This window comes from Tinamus guttatus, unplaced genomic scaffold, assembly GCF_059628265.1.
Source record: "Tinamus guttatus ecotype Peru unplaced genomic scaffold, ASM5962826v1 Tinamus_guttatus_pri_ptg000356l, whole genome shotgun sequence".
In the NCBI taxonomy this organism is placed as follows: Eukaryota; Metazoa; Chordata; class Aves; order Tinamiformes; family Tinamidae; genus Tinamus; species Tinamus guttatus.
Genome location: NW_028288890.1, coordinates 1,563,181 through 1,586,215, shown reverse-complemented (window position 1 = coordinate 1,586,215; position 23,035 = coordinate 1,563,181). Strand labels below are relative to the sequence as shown.

General features: G+C 44.8%; 1 protein-coding gene across 2 annotated transcripts in view; it reads right to left on the bottom strand.

Annotated features, from left to right (window-relative positions):
* The window catches only part of AP2B1 (adaptor related protein complex 2 subunit beta 1), a 71,171-nt gene that overhangs the window by 28,172 nt on the left and 19,964 nt on the right, over positions 1-23,035 (bottom strand). For both annotated transcript variants that reach the window (XM_088530065.1, XM_088530066.1), the window contains exons 7-14: positions 21,648-21,869; positions 20,665-20,785; positions 18,413-18,508; positions 14,147-14,262; positions 13,537-13,702; positions 12,948-13,046; positions 9,718-9,977; positions 5,136-5,328 (exon numbers count right to left, since the gene is read on the bottom strand). In XM_088530065.1, coding sequence (XP_088386191.1) covers positions 5,136-5,328; positions 9,718-9,977; positions 12,948-13,046; positions 13,537-13,702; positions 14,147-14,262; positions 18,413-18,508; positions 20,665-20,785; positions 21,648-21,869 — 1,273 coding nt within the window. The remainder of the gene's footprint in view (positions 1-5,135; positions 5,329-9,717; positions 9,978-12,947; positions 13,047-13,536; positions 13,703-14,146; positions 14,263-18,412; positions 18,509-20,664; positions 20,786-21,647; positions 21,870-23,035) is intronic.

Genomic DNA, 23,035 nt, shown 5'->3' with positions numbered 1-23,035 from the left:
GCCAGGGGAACACTCTGGGGACACATGGTGCCATGCAGAGCCTGGCCGTCCTCACATCGCGGGGGTCTGGGGAAGGGAATTGTAGCCGACGTCTCCAGGATCACGTGCAGTCAATCAGAGAGCCGGGACGGGCATCTGGCATCCAGGGGGGACTGGGCACCTTTCTGGACTTCCAAAACAGATCAGGCTTCTTATTCTAACAGCGACACCAGACAGAAAAAGCTAAAGCCACTCAAGGAATCGACTGCTCATAAGTGTATACAACTTAGTAGAAAGCTTTGGAAAAAGCACAAACATTGCGGAGGCCCTAATCAAGCACAACTGGGCAGAGCATCTTCCACTGAGGCCAGGCATCCACCTCCCCACTTAGAAGTGGCCAGAGGGAGGGGGACAGGTACCGCAGCAGCCTCTGCACCCCAGCGTTTCTGACCAACTCCAAGGCACACGCTTGGGACTGGTGGAGCCGACGTTTCTTCCCAGGTGTGCAAGGATGCAGGTGTCCATAGCCTTGGACAGGAGATGACCGGCTGCTTCAGAGCATGGGGAGAGGTGGGACCCAGCCCTGAGGGATGCTCAGGACCCCCTGGGGTCAATTCCTCACTATCCAGCCTGATTACACCCAGCTCCACCTGCCACAGCCACACACTGCAAAGGCAGCCCAGGTATTACAGAAACGTCTGTACATCCAGTGTGTATTAAGCAGCTTTACAATTCAGGACATAAATCAGCCTCACCAGCTGCCAGCCTTGAATCAATAATATTCTTGTAGATGAGTAGCTAGAGTATTAAATAAAATCCTTACATAACGGACAATCCAAGCTTGTCCAATGCTACAAATTTACTGCTGTGCTCCAGGGTTTCCAGCCAGCCTCTTTGACTCCCTGCCACCGCATCCAGTCCTGGCCGGGCACGGGCTCACCGGGAGCCACGGGATACGCCAGCAGCTCCCGCGTCTCGCACCTGCGGGGTCTTCTCTGCAACTGAGCACAAAAAGGTTCAAAGACAAAATGACCCTGGCTCGTTACAGCACAGATGGACAACTGCTGTCCTACTGCATCAACAAGAAAGCAGGAGCTGGAAGGCTGCATAGGATCTACATGGAGTTTAGCCACTCAGAGCCTGGAGGGGAGTGGGCATCAAATTCTCTGGCCCTCAATGCACAGAATTCTGCATCCTGGAGACTGCTCTCTAGGCAAAGTCTGCTTCTGCCATGGCAGCGACCACTGTCACTGCTTAATGCTTGGGAAGCACAGAGGCAAACAGAGAGGCAAAGCAGAGAAGAACAAGAACTGCCCAGGGTTACAGAAAGGAGCTTGACCTGGAGCAGACTCAATCCTAGAGTTGTTAGCCAGAGAAGAGCTTTCCGTAAGTTATCTAGCAATCCTGCTCCAATTATAAGCAAAGAATATCCTGTTCTTGTACTAAAGGCCTGGTATTTTTTAATTGTTAACGAGTGTTCAGCATCTGTGCACGTACAATGCACGCAGGTTACATTTAACACTGAATATAGGACTTACTCTTGAGCTAAAATACAAGATATTCACGGAAGAAAATCAACTTATCAAGCAGCTGAAGCCTCATAAATACCTAGCAATGCTGAGAAAGGAATTCAAGAGCACTAATTTGCTGTTTATCTAGCTTTACACAATGCAGTTGCCATTCAAATGTCTAGAAGAAAAAAACCCACAGTTTAAGAATCTGAAATTCAGGATGACATTTGTTTTAGAAATTAATGCTGGTTTAGTCTCATTGGGACTTTCACTGCAAGAACATCCCTCCGGAGACAGACACGCGCTCCCAAAGACGTTATCAAATGCACAAAAGCCACCCCCAGTATCCAAGAGGATCAACACATGACACTGAGTGAATGTGACAAAGTGGCTGATAATCTGCCAGCAACCTATTCCAGACCTTCAGCTGCCTTTGAGCTGCTCGATCTGCTGATGCAATCGAGCCATCACAGCCACTGGTTTCACGTATCGACCCCAAACACATCCCAAACCATTTTCTTTCACTGTAACACACAGAGGCTTATTTAGACATCGCACAGTTACTTGCAAAATGGTGCTCTGACACGTCACTGGACTTTGTCCCAGTTAAGCTGCAAGATGATGCCAGAGGCATGAGGCAGAGTCCACGCTGCATTCGAACAGCTTGTGTTCCCCCACGTCACCCCCCAGGCTCCCACGACCCAGAAGGGCTACTAGTGACAAGCAGATAATAGAGCTTGACAGCAGAGGTGACAGAAACACCATCAGCAGGGGTCTTAAAACTCACATTAGACAGGACCTGTTGGGATCAAGGAAACTCAATCTTTTCTTAGATTAGACCCCCAAAATGCATGGATCCAGTTCTCTAGCTTAGATTCCTAAGGTGGCAGGAGGAATGGGAAAGGGAAGCAACTAAAGCAGCACACACGAGAGGCTGCATCAGGACCCACGAGCACACGGTGGCTTTCCCCCGGCACGCAGACCCGAGCAGACTAAATGCCTTCTGCTTTGGGAAGAAAAGAGACTGCTCACATCGCCCCGAGCTCTGTGCAATGGTACGGGTGCCTCATTCGATCTTCCCAGCAAAATAGGGGAAGAAAGTGAATTATAAAAACTTCATAGTAATGGAGAGGGAAACTTCATAGCTGAAAGAGAGAGGCAGCAATATAATATACAGAGAAATGTGTGGATGAGCTATCTGGAGGAGATGGAGATTGATACACCAATAGCCAGCATGCATACTGATATACTGATAGCCAGAGCACAGATAAGGATAGAGGAAGATGATTTATTTAGGATCCCAAGCCCAGTAATTGACTGCCTGAGCAGCCCAAGTGACTGTCACCCCTGGCTCCTGGCCATTTTTGACTGCTGGTGAAGGATGAACCGCTCAGCCCTTCGTCCAGGAGGCGCCCTGGGAGCCTCAGGTCAGGCTCTTAACACATCTCCCCCACCTACCACCTATCCAGAGCATGTGTGTACCTGCATTTTGAGCCCATGTGTTTTGTTTGGCACAAACTTTGCTTAATATTAGCCCAGGATTAGTCCAAAGGCCAATCCCTTGACAAGCCATGTAGTGCAGAACAGCATTGCCTAGCAATTAAGCTAATTCCAGGTTGGGGTAACTCAGTTTGGCACTTTTTAAACACATGCTCACAACAACAAACAAAAGGACAGATCAACATTCGCTCACATAGACCAGGCTGAGTAAGAGAGAAGCAAAAGAGCCAGCAAAATACATAGATTTATCCAGACAAGATTCATTTATACCTGTGAGAGATAAGGAAGAGAAAGGGCATTTGCTGCAACAGCTTTGCTATAGAAAGTGTTTCGGGGGGAAAACAGCCTCTGGATTTTGTCAGCGCTGCCCCCATCTAATAACTCAGCTCTGGCAGCACTGGCCCACACAGCCCGGGGCACAGCTACTCCCCTGCCCAGACACCAGCACTTTGCTAGATAACACCAGAGCGCCCCATGAATTTACCTGGGGCTTGAGGAAAAACAACTGAAGTCAAAGCCCAGTATCATGTAAACGAACAGCTCTACTGCCAAGGGGAGGTCATTAAATTAAGCCTGCTGATGCCAATTGTTAATCTTTTTTTTTTTTTTCCCCAAACCAAGTTTTAATCCTCCTGCTTTGCCTATTTATTTATCTCTGACTGCTAACAACACACGAAAGGCATAGATCATAGACATCTAACATATAGATGGCCTGTGAGGACAGTATACACAGAAATTTAACTCCTAGCTACTCTGAGCCACCCTATCACTGTTTTCTGCAACACCCAACCACAGAAGATGCCACATTCGTTAGCAGCAGCTCTTGCACCGCGGCTGCGAAGGTCACTGCTCTGTGCTCACCGTCTGCACTCCCAGCAAGTCCAGCTGAGGCCATTTCCCTAATGCCCTATTCCCATGGTGTAAACACTAGGTCAAAAAGTGCTTTTTAGATGGCACCGAAACACATCTGACCTCAGTGAAAACCAAGGCCATTAAAGGGTAGATTGTTTCCAGTTCATTAGCTCATGTAATGCTGGAGCTGGAAATGGGCTTAAATGTCTGCTTTAATAAGATTATGGCACCTTAAAAAATTCTTTGGCAAATAAGGATTTGTTGCCTCTGGATTCATCCAGCTGCTTCTGCTTTGATGATTCACAGCTTGGTTCACAACAGAAGATGCACCTACACCAGGCATGCAGACACCCCGAGCCAGCGCACACAAGCCAGACCTCCAACCGAAGCGAGACAAATCCACTGGGGATTGAAAACCACCTAGTTGTGTTCACTAGGGTGGTTTAAATCAGATTACACGGCGCAAACGCAGCTAGGCTGCTTCTTAGCCGGCGGGCAGCCAGCTCAGGGCTCCGTGCCCTGTGCTCCACCACGTGGGAGCAGCTCTGGGCTGGTGACATTCCCCTCTCGTCGTTGCGCGGCGGCTGCCCATGTAGGAACACGGCGCTGAGCTCTTCCCTGCACTGTAGCTGTCAGCCCCGTGCTAGGTGAGTCTCTCATTACAGCTTACGTCCAGCTCCCACCCCGGAGCAGCGGCAACGGGTGTTTATCCGCGCTCTGGAGCTTGACCCTTCCAGGAGCAGGAGGGCACTGCACGGGCTGCCGTGGCGGGGGAAGGACTACGTGCAGAGTGGCAGAGCACGTCCCTCTCGGCCTAACTGCAAATAAGATGTCACTGATACTAAACCATGACACACTCTGGAGAATACACAAGTGGGATGATGCAGGGCTATGACTTGCAGCACTGAGCGTTTTTGCAATGAAATTTAATAGGGTTACAAACTGGATGGGACAAATGCCCTTTCAAAACAGAGCCAGAATAATTACCAAGCACTGGGACAGTTGGAATCTTTGCAACAACTTTGTTCTTTTCTTCTCCAGATAGAAGCAGCATGAAAGATGTATGCACTGGCTGGAGGGACTCTACAGCATACATCAATATTTGTTTTATTGCAGGGAAAACCTGCTGAAAGTTCACATAATAGCACTAGTTCAATTTTCTTCAAGTTTTAGGACTTAGCCCTGGGAGCTCAGGGACTCAAGCATTACAAGAATAAGTGATCACAGTTTTGCAGAGCTGTGCACGGCTCCAATTAGTTCACAGCAGCTGAAGCTAAAGAGCACACGACTTACCAAGCTGTCCAGCCCTCCTCCCAGGAGGTCCACAGCACCCATCTGCATGGAGGACACTTGGGGAACATTCACAGGGGGTCCCAGGTCCAGGTTCAGAAGGTCTCCAAGGAGGTCGCCCTGCGATGGAATGACCTGCGGCTGCTCCAGGTTGGAAGTGGCAGTTGTGCCCACGGGGCTGTCTCCTGCATCAGTGCTGCAGGTGGGAAAAATAAGATTGAGAGAAATTAGACATTAGTCCCCTTTGGTCTCTGGCTTCGGATTTCCAGCACAGAGGGATACAGCAAGAGTTGGTCTGTGTGCAGAAGTTCAAATTACAGGTTTGTCCTGGCATCTGATCTAACCATCACCACATATGAAGCAGTGTGTTAGGGAAAAATGTTTCTTCAACATGTGCTTTGAACACAAGGACCTCCCATCAATTAGGCATCATTTATAATCCAGAAAAGGGCATCAAAAATCACAAACCAAACCCTTCCTAAATCCAGAGCTATAAATATTACATAGGCAACAGTACTGAAAATAAGTCCCAACTCGGGAGAAACCTCTGGAGCTGATTTTGAGCCTAGAGAACTGCACGTAAATATGAAGCAAACAAACTACAACCACCACCACCAAAAATGCACATGCACCAAACCCAGATTTCCTCCTCAGAAGTCTACCACTAATAAAACTCTTAACTGTTTGTCTAACAATACAAGCTCAACTTCCCCATGACAGATCTTGATTAGCCACGTTCCATCAGCTGACATCAAGATCCACAATCCTTTTCTAATTAAAAACCTCAATCTTAAATTGGCACCTCCTTTCTCCCAGTAATAATTTTGTCTTCTATGTATTAGCAGGCACGATAACTACTAGCCTAGAAAAACTCATTACAGAGCTTCCAGAGCTTCTCATCAGAAGCAGTCTGGCTCTTTTATATTCATTTGCCACTGAATTTCACAAGGAGATGAAAAGAAAATGTAAAACTCACTAGCTACTGGAGAACTTATTACAACATTTATCCTTTAAATCCACAGACGTTAACATTCAGGTAATTCAAATCTATTTTGTGTCCTGTTGCCTGCAGTAACTGAGGAAGTTATTTCCAGCTCATATGACTGCAGATGCAGCTAACGGGCAGTCGCATATAGATGCCATTGGAATTAGAGTGGTGCTTAACACTGGGACTCTTTCACAGGGATTCCAGCTCCTGAGTAGTCCCAATCCTCTTCCTTATCCTTGTTTATTACTGAGGGAAGACCTCAGGGAACACAGCATAAGCTGCTCCTAACTTCACTGCTGAGAGAAAAAGATGTAGCATAAGGACTGAAGAATGAATTAGTTACCAGGCAGCAACAGAAAGGGTTGAAAGCTTCTTTCTATTCAAAGATCTAGACCTCTGATGGTACTAATATTAGCTGTCCTTTCTGCTTCTGCCTTCAGCACAGAGATGCTTCTGGCTATGCTGAACAGTTAACTAAAGCATTTGCAAAGAGAAGTGGTTATTCTGCTCCACCTCCAGCCCAAGAATGGGCTTTAGGGAACAGCATGTATGGGCAGAGGAACATTACGAGCCTGGAGTGCACACACTTAGTTCTTTCCCAGCATATAATCCCTTTAGCACTACACCTCTTCAACACTTACTCATCCTGCTTCTGAGGAAGGAAAAGCAATGCTTCAAGGTCCTGCAACGCCCCAGAGCCCAGCCAGAAATTAAAAGGACAAAACTAAGTAGTTTGTATTATTAAGAACAAGCCAAAAAAAAAAAAGAGAACACAAAACAAAATAATAAATTCCACTTTCTGTGGAATAGGTCTTTTTTTTAATAAAGAGTTTTGAATATATTACTTCATATTTTCTTTAAAAGACAAAAAGTAATAAGAAAAGAGGGTTATATATAGAAAGAGGGCAAAACCCACGTGATATAAGCTTTCTCCTTTGCAGAACTGGGCAATAGCCAGCAGTTGGCTTCCTCAGAGGTTTTTACTTGTGTACCTCCATGGGAATCCGAGATTTGGCCCTCCTGCAGGTCCAACCCCCACTGGTTTCCAAGCAGTTGCAGGTCACAAGGAAAGAACAGCCCAAACCAGAACCAAGCAGTCCCTGCTGCCACCCGCGTGGGAACGGGCCCTCCCGTGCTCGTCTCACCCGACGTCCCCGCTGCCAGGGGCTCTGCGCATCCTCCCCGTCCCCCAGGCACATCCGAGCCGAGCCGGGCCGGCGCGGGCTGCAGCGCAAGGAAATGCTGCCCAATTACCTGGAGGTTGTTTCCCCACCTTCGTCTGCAACTCTCCGTGGCACGGAAGCTCACGGAGAGGCCTGTGAGCTGTTCCATAGGTCTGCCCATCAGCCAGGAGTTGAAACAAGCCCTCCTACACTGCTTCGTATGACAAAGTGCTTCCTAAGACAACATCAGGCAGCATATTCTGCCAACCATAACTAATCCCTTGTAGATTTATATCCAGAAAAGCACCATTTGACTAAGTATTTCTGCCCATCTACTCAAGATGGATGATATTAAGACACGTTCATTGGGGACATCTCCACATTTGACTTCGTGCTTCCAACTCTATCTTACTGTACAATTCGAAAGAGAAAAAGAAGTAAGAAATGAAAAAGTCTTTAGTGGGTGGCTCAGCTACCATAATGGTCATTGCCACAGGGCAGAAGTACTGAAGGTGACACCAACCAGGCAGGGAGGTTTTCTTCCACTAGATTGCTACTCTCTAACCTCCTCCAAGCTGAATGATTTTCATGCACTTTTCAGGTCTAGGAGGAATAAACCTGTTTTAATATTGAGTAAGACCATACTGGATGCATGAATTCAGGCTCCCCACAACCCTGCCCCTGAGGAGCTTCTCTCTATAAATATATTACTTAAAGAGGCAGTTTGGCATCTTGAGACATGGGGCAAGGGAGGCCTTGGCATAAGCTCAACTAATCCATCCTTTTGCCAGCAGTAAAACGGAAAGGCCACAAAACAAGGCCTCTTTATAAGACAAACTTACATCAAAGAAAGCTGCTGTGTCACTAAATAGCACTATTCTTTTTTTAATTTACCAAGAGGGCTGTAGCATAGCATCAGTGTTCAGTGGGTTCTGGTAAGCACCTTTTAGACTTTCTCCCAGCAATTCTTAGCACTGCTGATAAAGCTCTTGTGGTTTTAGGTAGAGGTAAATGGGTAATTACGGAGCAAGAAACACCAGAGCAATGTTAAAAATTGCTACAGTGGAAAAAACAGTGGAGGTTATTTAACTCTCCAGGCAATTGCTACTAGTTTCAAGTCACATAAGTAGTATACCCAAGAAGCTACTAAAAAGTAACATTCCTTCCAACAGCTGAATTGCTTAACCTGAGTAAACTACTCACAACCTTAGCTTCCTTAAAGACCTGAAATAGCAATGTCTGGTCTGGACATCAAATCTACATCTTCCTAGGTCGTCTTGTTATAGAGACAAATCTTTCATTAGGAGAGGTAGCTGAGCAGAGCAACCACAGCTTCTCTTGTCTGATTAGTAGACTTATGATTGCAGGTCCTGGGTCAACGCAGCCAGACTGGATTTCATGCACAGCAAGAAAACAACTCAGCTTCCCAAAGCCAGTCATGCTACAGAAATAGCTTTAGTTGCTAAGAATAGCAGAGGAGTGGTGGCAGAAGATAGAAAAGGAGCAACATCACACATCGATTTATCAGTGCAATAGCATAAAATAGCACTGCAAATGTCACTTTGGGAATATATTAGGAGGTAAGCCTGGATACTGTGCCTCCTGCTGTAAAGCATGCTCACGTTTGTAATTAATACAGTTGGCAAACAGCACTGCTTACCTGACTGACAAACCATGGGAACAGGCTGAGCAGCAACACAGCCAGAATTTAAGGCGACTAATGCCTGTCCTTGCAGATCTAACCCGCTCCCAGGGCTGTGATCACAGGGAAGTGTTAAAGCTCCAGATAATAAGGCATTATTTCCACAGGCTAGACAGGACCGTATCAGTGTAAGCATCTTATTTTAAGCCCAAAGAGACTTCAGTGACAGAACCTAGCAGATCATACACTTCCTTTGCTTTACTTTTACGGATAGGAACAAGGAAATTTTGTTAGTCCTTCACATCTCACATTGCAGTGCAAAGGCTCCTGGTATTTACCAGCTGCAGAAAGCAGGTATTATTCTACATGATTAAGCCACATTCTTGCTGAAGCAAAAGCTCCTATAGAAGCATGCACTTCACGGACTGTGCAAGATACTTGATTTTACCACTGTTCTCCTCCTCCCAGGTTAACCTTGCACCAGTTATCCACAATATCCACTTTGCTATTCCATCTCTAATGTCAGAGGTCTTATAACCTGTGCTTTCTCAAAGGACATTAAGGCTCCTCCTCGTACGAGAGCTTTATGATGCTTCCTCTGTCTTCTGATGCAGAAACTCAGAAACTACATACCCAGGATTAAATCCTACAATGAAATAACTCTTTAAGTGATCTGTAAGCCTCTATACAACTGATAAAAACAGTGTTGAAAAGGTCCTTGCCTCTTTGGCATTGTTTGCTATGAATAAACAACTGATCTCCCCCACTATCACAACAGATATCTCTGCTTACCTTCCATGGTGAATTGGCAAATGTTTGCGGTGGATCCCGTGGCTCCCCTCCACAAAAGCATTGGGTGGTTTGTGGTACACAGAGGCTAGAGACCCAATATGGCAGATCAACTCATCTAGCAGAGTGGGCTCAATCAGATCTGTCTCTTCAGAAATAAGGGGCTTTTCTGACAAGACCACTTCTTTGGCAGTAACTGGATCCGTGGACAGAAGGCGCCAGTAGATGTAGCCACGATCCCGCAGGTCTGGGTTGTCAGAATCCTGAGACAAAACATTGCAGCAGTTGTGGGTTTAGATGGGACTAACCATGTAGCCACTTCCAAATTTCCTAGCAATGATTCTGGTGGATTTAAAGAACATTCACTAGCAAGACAGTCACCAATTTTGCAGTGATGTTACAAACCACTGCTTGTGACAAATGTGTCAAAATTAAAATTTAAATGAAGGGTTAAGTCCTGGTTTATTAACCTAAAAAGTTAACCAGATGTTCAGAGAGGAAAAATCCAGGACTGACACAGCCCACAGCCACCCTCCATCCTACAAAACTTCTTATCAAACTCACCTGACACTTAATATAACAAGAATCAGAAGAACATGGAGGGGGCAGATGGGAGACAAGAAGGCTGAAGCAAAGTGACTCAGCCACATACTAACAGTGGCCATGCAATACCACATATTACTGAAGAATGATTCAAGATTCCTGGAAACATACAACTTACCCAAGGGCACCGGCAGGACAAAAAGACCCCGCAGAGCTAGGATAGATCTTAATAAGCTGTATTCTTCACGCCAAAAGAGATCTTATTTATCCTGCTATTTAATTATTTAATGAAGTATGGAAAAATGCTAACGATACATTGTTAGCACCCCTCATCAGTTCTCCAGCTGTCAATAACATCTTTGTTTTACTGCAGATAATTCTGACTCTGCATGAAACACTAATTACTTCTCTCTTCTTTTCAAACAGCTCTGCCCAGAGCAGCAAAGTGGTGATAGTGTGCAGCTAGCGTTCTAGGGAGAGTGGAGCTGGTATCATTTTATTTTGTGCTGCAACATGTTTAAGCTGTCCATAGAAGGGGAGGGATGTTTAATCCCCATGTCAGCAGAACAAGGTCTGCTTGTGTAAATTTTATAAATATATGTATATTTTTTGTAAAATTTTGGCAGCACAGACTATACCACACTTGCCTCTTCATTAGATTTTTCTCTCTTGTTCTGTGATCTCGTTGACACCGCTGCTTGTAACCTGCTGCTCTACCCTCTGTCTCAAGACATTTTTGAGCACACAGCAGAACATCTATTTGTAATGAGACTGAGCATGCTATATTCATTTGGCTTGCAGAGACCTAGATACAACGTCTGGGTCAAGTAATTCCTCTGTAGTGCTGTTTTTCAGCTTGATAGCAGAGTCGTGGGCCCTTTGTCCTTGGCAATTCCTACACAAGCCTCCTCACCCTGTCTGCAGTGGGCAGCTAAAGATTGAGGAGGGCCTCTGTGATGGTAGAGGCAAAAGACCACCCCCTTCTACTTTCACATACAGATTCAAGAGTGACTGTTTCTTTCCACAGCCAGATACAGGGACTTGGACTTTTGCCTTCCGGTGAGAGGACGAAAGTTTCTAGATATTTACTTTCCCACATTTTTCTTAATCCCCCACTCCCTAGGGTCTGCATGCACACCTGTAGCCAGGACACCCATGCTAGTTTAATTACCCACACCAGACAGACAACAGCAATGAAGATGTAGCAGCTCTGCACCATCCACCAGGTTACAAACCTGCTAGGGACCTTGATCACTACGGCACATCTGGGTCCCTCTCACCCCCAGCTGCTCCAGTGCTATTTTTACCAGTGCTGGCTGGATTAGGCTGACTCCTGCCATGATCACACCTGCATCCTGTTGTACAGACTTACCCTAAGAGACACGCAATACCTAAGCGGGGAAAGAATGTGTGTGTAATTACCCTCCCACTCAAGTGAAAAACAGTATTGCTACCTCGAAATCAGACCTTGAAGTGGAAGACTTTTCAGTGTTTTACAGCTACTTATCCTACATCAATTCTCATATTAAATACAAGAAGCCAGACTGAATCAACATTTGTGACAGAGAAAAAACAGATGCCTATTATATTCCTAGGGTGCCATTAAGTGTTTTGTGACTCAGCAAAGTGACTTTTAAACAGTTAGTACCTTTCTTCCGCTGGTTTAGATGAAAGATACACCATGCCCTTGGCCCATTCTACTCCAAAGAGGAGCTGAGAGCCTATACAATAACATATTTGTCTTTACAGCTATGTAGGTTTTGAAGCAAGAACAGCAGGCTACAAATTTCTGGTCCATGCACCATGCGATAGCCCCATCTGTGGGTAACTGAGTATTAATAAGTTCATACTCATGGCTTCTTGCAGCAAAAAGGACCAAAAAGGCTAGCTGAAAATTCCTTTCAAGCAGAAAAACTGGAGTCAATCACAGCCCAACCAAAGTGGTTGGAAGTGTTTATTTTCATTAATATAGTAGGTCTGGAGAAGGGCTGGTCTTTTTTTCAGCTATGCCATTGCACAGTTGTCCCAGTCATTAGAACCTGGCAGTGCAGGAAAATCAGCTTGAGTCTTATCCACTTCTGTCAAACAACTTCTCTGCGTCCATCCTTCAAAATTACTGAATTTTTGTCTGCCAGCTCAAACCCAGTCTGTACCTGCAGTGATCTAAGCTTACAATAGCCCTAGCTCAGCATCTCATGCATAATGAATCTGGGATCCTAACCCACTGCTGAAGCCTCCAACAGAGCTGCCACACTGTTTGGTAACAACCAAGTAGAAGGGGAAAGAAAACCCAACCTCAGTTCTTTTGTTTTCAGAGAACTGCTTACGCAGAACAAAGTCTTTGCCAAGACCTTCCCCTCTGTCACAGCCCCAGTTGTTTTAACTGCAAGCCACTTTCAAGGAGAAAGCATTTCTGTTTTTACAGAACTCTTACCTTGTTCCTAACATTTAATATGAGGGGGGATGAGGGGAGTATTTGCATGAGGCAATAGCAAAGGAGGAGAGTACAGATGCCGGATGGCATGGAAACAGGCACAGAGTAGCAGACAAAATCGTCCTCTCCGGGAGAAAGAAAATGCCTGAATCCCATCTACTGGGCACAGTTGATTGGCCTGGCAGATGGCAAACACTAGCTTGCAGGTCCCAAGTACAGTGTCTAGAGCACTCTAGTTCTGGGTGTCTTGGCTTACCTGTGTGGCCAGGCTGAGGACCTGCTGAACCAGCTCCTGTGTCTCAGAAGGCTTTTTTAAGAATAGCTTCACTATAGCAGTCAGCAGTGTGAGCTGCACCTGAGAAAAAGGAATGCAGTAGGGAGATTACAAGACTTACCCATGCTTTAGTGATGTGTCCCAAGTCTAATCATCATCCTTTGCTGATATGAAACTCAAGTCAATGATTTATAACCACATTATACTTTATGTTGACAGTAAAATCCAGCACAGTGAAACTCCTGCTTGCTTGTTGCAAATAATTTTTCAAACAAGTCCCTAACCACTATGCTGAGATTAATGTAATAATTTTATGCATCTCAGCAATACTCTTCTGTATGTTCTAGTTCACAACAAGGTTATTTTTCCCCCAAGGTACCCAAAAGATGGAGTTCCTCTTGCTCTGTCTTATTCTCCAAGAAGAGAAGCTTGGGAGAAACAGGCAGACCACAGAGAATACCTATACACACCCGTAAGTTCTATTTTAGTCAAATACCCTAATTTTCATTAGGAGGTATTTTATGACAACTGCAGTACACATGTACAGATAAAATGACAATCACAATTTTACCTGGGTGCTTTCATCATGGAAGCCCTCCAAAAAGCTCTCTAACAGCTCATCAGCATTGTCAATTCTTTCTGCATATTCACCCACTATCCAGATCATGGCAGCTCTGGCATCGGGTTCATCCAGGGAGTCCAGGTTCTCGCACAAAGTGGCAATGATGCTTTCATACCTGATTTGTCAGAGCACAGAGAGATTACTGGGGTGAATTCAGCTTGTGTTACTCCATCTCAGCCCACATCCATTCTGCAGAGAATCCTGCACTGAATTATAATATCTCCTATTTCTATGCAACATGCAGTAAGCAGTACTTCACTCAACTACACAAGGCAATTCTTATGCATTTGCCTTTCCAGTCTGAGTGCTAAGATCCCACCAGCTCAAGAGCTCCACTGTTTCTTTAATCAGCAAGAGATCCCAATGTGGAATTCAACATGCAAAGTTGCCTCCCCTTCCTTTTGGTAAAGCAAACATTTGATCCAACAGATCAATCCAGCTTCCCATGAGACTGTATCAGACCTTGCAATTCCACTAGTGTCTCTCCCTGACTGATAGCTCTAAACTGGATATTATCGCTCCCAAAGGCCCCCAAAAGGCTTTTAGGACTTTCACACACTTGTTGGGGTACTTGCGGAAGATGTCCCTGATGACTACGATGGCCTCCTGGACCACGTAGTTGACTTTGGTCTGGATGAGATCTAGCAGTGTGCTCACACAGCGCTCTGCAGATTGCTAGAAAGAAAAGCAGAATGCCACAATTAAAACAGTTCGAAGAAAACCCCCTTCCCAGCCCATGGCACACACACTGAGGTATCAGGGATGCCTATTAAGGACGTACCAGAGGAGGGGAAATAAAAGCACAACAGCTACCAACTTGATATGTGTGTCCAGAACACCCTACATGGTGACCAGTATTTGTTTACTAAGCAATTTAGGATGCTTCACAGTCAGGATACTTTTGATGCTGGCTCCTTTGATGTGATCGAAGTGACTGTGCGAGTAGGTGCTGGATCCTCACACAAAAGACAAAGAATGCTGCCCACATTACTGCTTATGCTACCTTATTCCTGGCTATCAGTCAAAACAGGCCACTGAACGAGTTCTCTTGAACTTGCCCAAGCCATGGCAATCAAAGGTGGGAGCATTTTGACAAAAACTGCTGGAAGATGTCCCGGGAAGTAAGGAGGAGTTGGAAGGAAGTACCAGTCGTGATGCAAGAACAGGAGCAGCTTCGGTATCTTTGGGGCAACGTCACTGCCAATGTGCAAAGATACAGCTATGAATACAAATCTGGCTGTTGCTAATGCAGCTTTCACACTAAGCTCAAAATTCCCAGCTACAGGCACAGTAACAACAACTAGGTACCGGAACACTCCATGAATCAGAACTGGAATTAAAGTTAGATAATTCAGGGAGGTCAATTCCCAAATAGCACAGTGAGGCTGGACATCAGAAGAGCAAACTCCAACACTGGAGAGCCTGGAATACGGTAGTGATTTGGCTATTAGTAGAGTACATACGAAGCTTCATGACACAGCTGGTGATTAATGTGAGAAGCAGACTGCTCACGACACTGCCTAGGCAATCACCACCAGAACATTCATAAAGCATTCAGTATTGAGACAAACCTTGCAGGGTACAAACAATAGCAACGTAGGTGGATTTTTCAATTCAAGTGAGCTAAAAGTTCCCTTCATTTTTGGAAGAACTTGAAGGCTGAGGAGAGGAGGAGGAATGAAATGACATTTAAGTAAGTCACAAGACTCATTTTTTGAGAATGGGCAAAATCTCAACGACAAACCTCAAGACTTGTAGAACTGAAATTGGGACAAACAGAGACCAAAATCTCTTTGTGACTTTTTGCCCATGGGAACCGAGGAGTGGTACCTTATCAATGCAGCCTACAAACATACCAAACAGAGGAAATGCTAGCATGGGAATCAGGCAAAAGAAGAAACCCCTTTTAAACCAGTCATTTTTGTTCCCCTTTTGTTCCAACTTTGCAACTGCCACTAAAAGGCAAGTGATCTTAAAGAAGACTCCAGCTAAATCCTCTTGAGCTAACTCAACTCTATAGAATCTATAGCATCACCCACTGCTTGCAACTCAAGCAGTGCAGTGGTGCCAGATACTACATAGAAAGCTTCAAGAGCTGAAAAACTCAAAAAAAAGAAAATTAAGGTTCACATTTTATCCTCTTTAGATTCTTTGAAACCTGATTTTCCAAGAAGGACACAACATTTACTTTGAAGTACGTAGTATTGATTTTTAGCTCAAGAGTCAGTCCCTTGGAAAACAAGCTGCCACATGCACAGCAAAGCAGTCCTCGAGTCCCCGCAATAAAGCAGATCCCAGCTCAGCTCATCCCTTGTAAACATGTCACTGTTTGTAGGTGGACATCCCTGGGGACTGCAGGCTGACATGAGAGTGCCCCAGCCACAGCAGCTCTCAAGCTGGAGTGAGGAAGGACAAAGAAACCAATGCAAACTCGCTTTGTTGTTCTCTACTAACCAAATGAAAGCCTGCAAGATTACTGAAGTAATCACACTTCAGAACCTCAGTCTTAATGCTCAAAGATTTCTAAGAACTGGATTGTTAGCAGAATCTCCTGGAACTGAGACAAATTCCCCTCTAACATAGTCCCATTCGCTTTTCTTTGCTTTACAGGAATCACTACCTACCACATCCTCTTCCTTAGAGGCCTAAAGGGACTAGGAGCAAAGTCTTTCCTTACATTCAGCTCATCTTCACCTAACGCTGTCAGTGAAGCAAACTAATCTACAACTCAGACACCTTCACCTCATGCTGCCAACTCCAGCTATTCCACTTCACTGTAGACATCCCCAAGCTAACTCTACCTTAGCAAGCCTATTTGTGAAATGATGCTCTCTGACATGCCCCAAACCAGTAGGGCTACTTAAGCATAGACAAAATCCATCAGCCTTGCTGTGCAACATGAGCATTGCTCATGTTTCCAAAGCTCACACTACCTCTGCTCTTTGCCCGATGCTGTTACACAGCTCAGGCAATGTCACACTTGCTCTAAGGCTCAAGTCATAGCAAATACAAATTTATTTAGAAGCTTGCTCTTCTAAGAGAGGGAAATAGATAAAAAGTAGGTTCCCTATGAATGCTCATTCATCAAAAGCTCTTGCTGGCTGAGCCCCATGCCAAAAAGCAGGTTTCTAAGCCTTGGGAACTTGGACTCCAAGGGCTGCAAGAATGTTAAAACTCTTCCGCTAATCATAACTCACAGTGCAAACAGCCTCTAGTAAGCACAGATGTACGGGGTACAGGGATTAACCTAGCAATGAGGACAGCATAGAGAGCTGTTCTCTACTTGTCTTTTTTAAATATGGAACAAATGGACCTAATCTTTAGCAGCAGTATCTTCAAAGGAATGCTGCTTACAAAAAAAGAAAGGTTAATTCAAGCTATTGGGAAATGCAAAGCTAAAGTTGGAGAGTCATTGCAAATTTGCTGTGATATTATTAGCTTTCTGCAGACTGAACGTAACTGTCATGGTGTTGGGGTGGGGAGGAGAAGTGCTGGGGATGAGGGTGAGAAAAGGTGACATCTTCCAAAACACCCCAGTACTGTAGAAACACACCATCTTTCACCTGAAGCCACACAGGACTAATGCACCTCCACCTTCCAACCCCTACAAAAGGGTCTGCCACCAGTTTTTTTAATCTTCTCATGAGCCCCCTTTCATGCTCGAGGGCCTTCTCTGCTGTCAGCCCTGCCACCTCTATCCAGAAGGCCAGCAGCCTGTAACACAGAGGGAACACTCTGGATTTGTTACTGAGGTTCTTTGTGGAACTGCAGGCATGAAATAGAGGCAGTCACGACCCCTTTGGTGAGGCCCATTTAGAAGAAAGCCTGTGCAGTGACATCATGGGACTAGACCAGGAGGCTGTATGGAAAAAGCGGCCGATTCTTTCAAGAGGACAGCAATCGAGAGTCCTCTTTGGACAGGCACACAGTGCTCTAGCTCAAGCAAGGGAAACCTGTGCACTGACACTATACTCACCAGGCATGATTAGCTTTTATTTAAATCTGCTGTCAGTTAATGCCCGCGGGAGCACACTTTAGCAAGAGCTAAACGAGCTCAACTGCAATTAGGCAACTTACATTGCATTTCACACTCATTTATCACTTCACTAACAAGTACCAAGACCGCAGCATACCTGTCTTCTCTCTTCCAAAGTTTTCTGAGCTCCTGTCAGGCATGCTAGGTTTATTTACAGGGAAATTAACAGGAATACCATTTCAATATTCTGGTAGAAGTATTTTGCTGGATCTTCAATTGGCAGAGGACTTTTCAAACTGTTGTTTTAGAGAGCTATAAAGGTTCTCGGGAACTTATTTGCATAAATAGCTCAGTTAAAGAGGGCACTCTCTAAACAAAGACACATGCTATTCAGACCCTTAAAATTAGACAGCAGATACAGTCACTGTCTCTGCAAGCTGCTCTAAAGCACCAAAACCCTCCGCAATTCCACGTGAGGGCCGTACTCAGCTGAAGCCAGGGGTATAAAACACTTGATAATCCTGAGTTCCTCTGCACAGTTTCCCTTTCCTTCCCCCTTCAAAAGGGCTATAGCTGTTGAAAAGAACCTCGAGGATGCTTTGCTGCCTTGCTCTGCCTGCAAGCTGAGGTCTGAAAGGAGGAAAACAACCTCCTGGGATGTACTCAACTGGAGCTCATGAGTCCTACTGTTCAGCAGGGGCTTTGGCCTGATTCTAACATATCTAGGGCACTTCGTATCTATCAGGAACAAGGAAACCTTCTGTACCATGCAGGGATGAGCAGGAGGAGCCCAACGTTGTTTCTATATCCTGAGAATCACAGAAGACCTCTGAAGCTTTGGATACTTGCCTCAACCTTGATGGCACAGCGCCCAATCGCTCGGACAGCCTTGCGCACAAAGTCAACGTCCACCTCAGTTGCGTATTCCTTGAGTTCTGCCAGGACCTGCAGAGAAAAACACACCAACCTGAGTCCCAGGATCACAGAGAGGGTATAGCAGAACATCCCAGTCTAACTAGCCATGCTACTTGGATACCACAACCTAAGTAGGATGTATTCTTCCCTAGCTCTCCACACACAAAGTTAATGCAGAAACTCTACAATCTCTGTCCCTGAAACCTACTACTGGCTGGAGGAGAAAGGTTTTGGATTAGGAAGTAAGACTTGTCGCAGCCTGGCTGAAGCAAAAAAAATGGCTAGAGGTAGAAGATTCCCAAATTCCCTCAACCAAAAGCCAAAACCAGCCCTGCCAAACAAAGGTTACTACTCATTCCAACACTATGCATGTACATACAGCAAACCCCTAAACAACATTTCTGGCCTCACCTTTTTTTTTTTTTTTTTTTTTTTTTTTTTAACCAAAATGCATCCCTGGATCCCTACAGGATACAAAAGGAGAAGGAGATCTGAGGACACCCTGCAATACACTTATATGGAGGTTAATAAAACAACAAGATGTTTTTCCTTGTAAGACTTTTTTTGTCTCAGATTTTTTCATAATGAGAACTGAACAAAGATTTAGATGAGGACCTGGTGGGATTTTACAAACCACTATCTAGAAAAGCTATTCTATCTTAAATAGATCACTTGACTTAGAAGAAGAGTTTTTAAAAGAAGACCCAGTGTAATTTATATTCCCTCTAAGTCTCATTGGTTTCGGTTTCCCATGTCACACTGTGACATCAGGGCTTTTGCTGAGATGTCATCACAAATAGATGACGAAGGAGAAGAGAGCAGCACAAAAGGAGCAGTTGTTTGAAAAATCTGCAGTTGGTGTCAATAGCTCAAAACAATGACAAGATGAAGAGGCCCTGAAGGGCCAGACTGCAGACAAATAAATTCAGCAGGAGTAGACAGGACATCTGTGTTTTGAAGTTTTATTATTTCCTTGGATGATGCATGTCCACAGCACCCGGAACACCCTGGTTTAGTAGCTTACTCTTTTCAAGTACCACCTGAGTCTAAACACCTCAGATACAAGCAGTTAGAACAGACACAACCAGTTAGAACGGACACAGAGATGAAGGGTCTTGACAAGCGACATAGGGAAAATTGGTGCAGACGCCTGGTCTCAGTGGGACTCAGTTTTGGGGGTATTTCTGGGGAAACCTGGCCTGTTTCAGGAATGCCTCTGCATAGCCAGGCAAAGGTTCATTAGTCTGATGATCCCAATCTCAAAATCAGTCCTCCAGACATCACTGCCTTGCTCCCAAACAACCTGCATTATCTAAATAAAGCACGCTAAAAAGAGTGTGGAGTCTGCTAAGAGTAAATAGAAAATTCTGAATACATTCTCTTGGCAATTGACTTTTTAAAAAGTGTATTCCATATCCTTAGAGAAGAGGTGTGGACTGCTGTTTTCTGTTTAAAAAAAGGTATGCACATAACCTGAGAAGAACAGCTTAAAAGCATCTCATTAAATGGAGCTGCTCTATGATAATTAGAATAGTACAGTAATAGCATTAACCAGAGGCATTAATCACTCTGCATTAGTTTTAGGCCTTTGGGTCAAGGTGTCATTTAAGAACATTTACCCTCTTAAAGGAATCTAGATTAAGTTACATTACAGTGTACACTCTCTTTGGATTTAAAGCAGTCCACTTTGGGAGCAAGTTAAGAAAAATCAATGTTATTTTAGCTCTGAAGAGTGCCTGTGTGAGGATTTAAGAACTTAACACACTTCAAATTCACACCTCAGTAATGTTTGACCTTCCTGAACGCCTGTTATAGGCACACCTCTCACTTGAAACAAGCCTCTCACTCCAACCTTAGTTCTAGCAGTGACTCATGTGACAGGAGACATCAGCTCTCCTCCCAGAACTATAATCTGTAAAACAAGATGTACCTAACAATCACATTGCAAGACATATCAGACTATTAACATTTAGAGTTACCATACTATTAGCATTTAAAATGCAGAGCAAACCCCAGCACTTCCCACTTTGTACTTACTTTGTACTTCAAAGAACATGATTCCAGGCATAGTGCTGTTTCGTAGTCAGAAGACTAAGTAGTTGAATACATCCTCTTTTAAGGACCAGCAGGAAGAGCTTGTCATCCCCAGAACACATGCACGACCCTTAAAAGTTTGATTAACTGACCTGGGCAATGTTTGCTTGAGAAGCTAGGCGAATCATGATGTCCAGTTTCTCCAGTTTGACATAGATGGGGTCGTTGTACTTCACAAAGAACACCTTTATTTCCTGCTTCAGGATCTCGGGCCTGCAGGACATACACAGAGCACCGTTTTGCCCAGGTCTAGTAAAAAGAACGGGCTGCTATCCCAATCAGAAGTATTTTTGGTTTAGAAAATTACCCAGAACTTTTGCTGAGAAACAGAATGGTGTGATTTCCTATTCAGGATATGCAAACAAATGAGAACAACAGCTTGAAATTCAGAAGGCTGGACAAGAACATTTTTTAAAATACAAGATAGGCATCTCAAGGCTCCCAGTCTCTCATCTTCACTTCCTCCATTTGGGTTGCTGAATTATCCACTAGCAAACAGCGGATGTGTTTTCAGCAAAACAATAATATCCTCACTTCAATAAATAAAAAAAGCCAAGTACAAAGTACTTTTCTTTTGTTTGCAAGATACCTGTGCCCGTGTGTAGTAACCCTGCCTGAAGTGTAATCTCCAATAATAAACAAGAGTTAAGCATGCAAACAGCAATAACACAACACAACTCTTTGTACATCAGTATGTCACCATCCTACTTCTTCTGGGTTGAAGAGAATGGCATAAGGGACATGTCCACATTTCTACAAGTTACCATGCACTGTACAGTTACACCCTCCCTGCTGTTTGCTATCTGATTGATATGGTGGGAACACCTTTCATACTGCTCTTAAAAAAAGACAGTGAAGAGAGGGGCAGCTAAAGAAATACTATATGAAAAGGCATGTTATCAGCTGTGAAAATAAAATGAACCCAGGCTACTAGTGTCACAAGACTGCTTAATTCATCCCTTGGGGGATATGAACCTGGATTAAGCGCCATTCTGTGCAGGTGTCGACATCTAAAGGTATGAGATAAACAGATGCCCTTCCACACCCAAGGGACAGAAGCCCTTTGAGGCTTTACCTTTTCTGCACAATCAAGTTGATGTTCCTCAGAGCAACATACTGAACTTCAGGCTCTCCAGACAGCAGGGTAACCAGGGGAGGGGCAAGTTTCTTCAGCAGCATGTTGTAGTAATCAGAGTCCTTGGGTAAAAGCTCCAGAAACTTCATCAAGACTTTCACTGCTGACAGCACCACCGCTGAGTTGGCGTGAGACAGCCGAGGGGTTACCCGCTCACAAATACTAGAGACAGAAAAGTATGAGAGGGTTTGTGCTTATGTCAGAATATCAAATATTTCAGCGCTTATCTGCCTTTAAGAAACTGTATGTGGTTCATATTGAGACAAGGAGCTGAAGACAGCTTCTTCAGGCAACTCAGGCACTTCTTTGAATTGGTTTTAGTTAAAAAACAGACAAAAATTCCGCTTTCCTGAACACAGCAGGAAGTAAACAGAAATGACTTCTCACACAGCTTCAACTTTCTCTCCTGTCACACTTAGCTCAAAAACTCTCCCAGCTCTCAGCATTACAGTCCCAATGCATGTTCAGTTATTAGCTTTTTCTGCCTTTGCCTCACAGTCTTCTCTCCTACTCTGTGATCTCATCTGTCACTTGCAGACACAGCTTTAACACAACAGCTACCAGAAAAAACACCATCTCCCATACAATCATTTGGGGGTGATTGATGCTTCTGGCTTGCTTGTGGGTTGCTGCCATTCCAATCATATGTTTCTGCAAGAAAAGGTTCCTGTTACTTTGAAAGGATAAGGAAAGAGTGACCCAAATATCCCCTCAGATCTCAGCCTCACCACTTTCCTCAGTGGATGCTATAACCAGCCACATCCTAGACAACCCGCCCAGGGCAGGAAGGAAGTTTGGGTTCATATGGTCTTTCTTACAGCATCTGTCAAGTTTTTTCCCGCCCCCTCCTGCATATTGCTAACCCAAAACAGTCTTATTCCCATCTGCGCCTCCTGAGAGTTTCTTTCTCTGAAAGCTTTGCTTTCAGTCACCCCGCAGAGGAAGCAGCATGGATAAGAGAAGACCAAGCGAATCTGGAAATCAGACCAGGGGGGACAGTCCCCAGCTGTCACTGCTCAAGGTCACCCAGCAAGTCCAGCTGGTTTCATCTCACTGTGCCTCAGTTTCTGCATGCGTGGGGGTGATGACACCAGCCTTACTGTGACACTATATAAAACAAGGTGCTTTCACTCTCCTCCCTGAAAAAAGGCAGGCTCTAGGAGTCCAACTCCGCACAAAGGAGTCAGGAGTTACTGCCCACCCAGTCTGAGGCACTGCTCTTTAGAGGAATGAAATATGAGGAACTGGGACATGTTCGCAGTTGCTCAAACTGGCAGTCCTGTTCTGACAGAGCTAGGATAATTCAGGCTTGGCTCCCTGGGGATCTC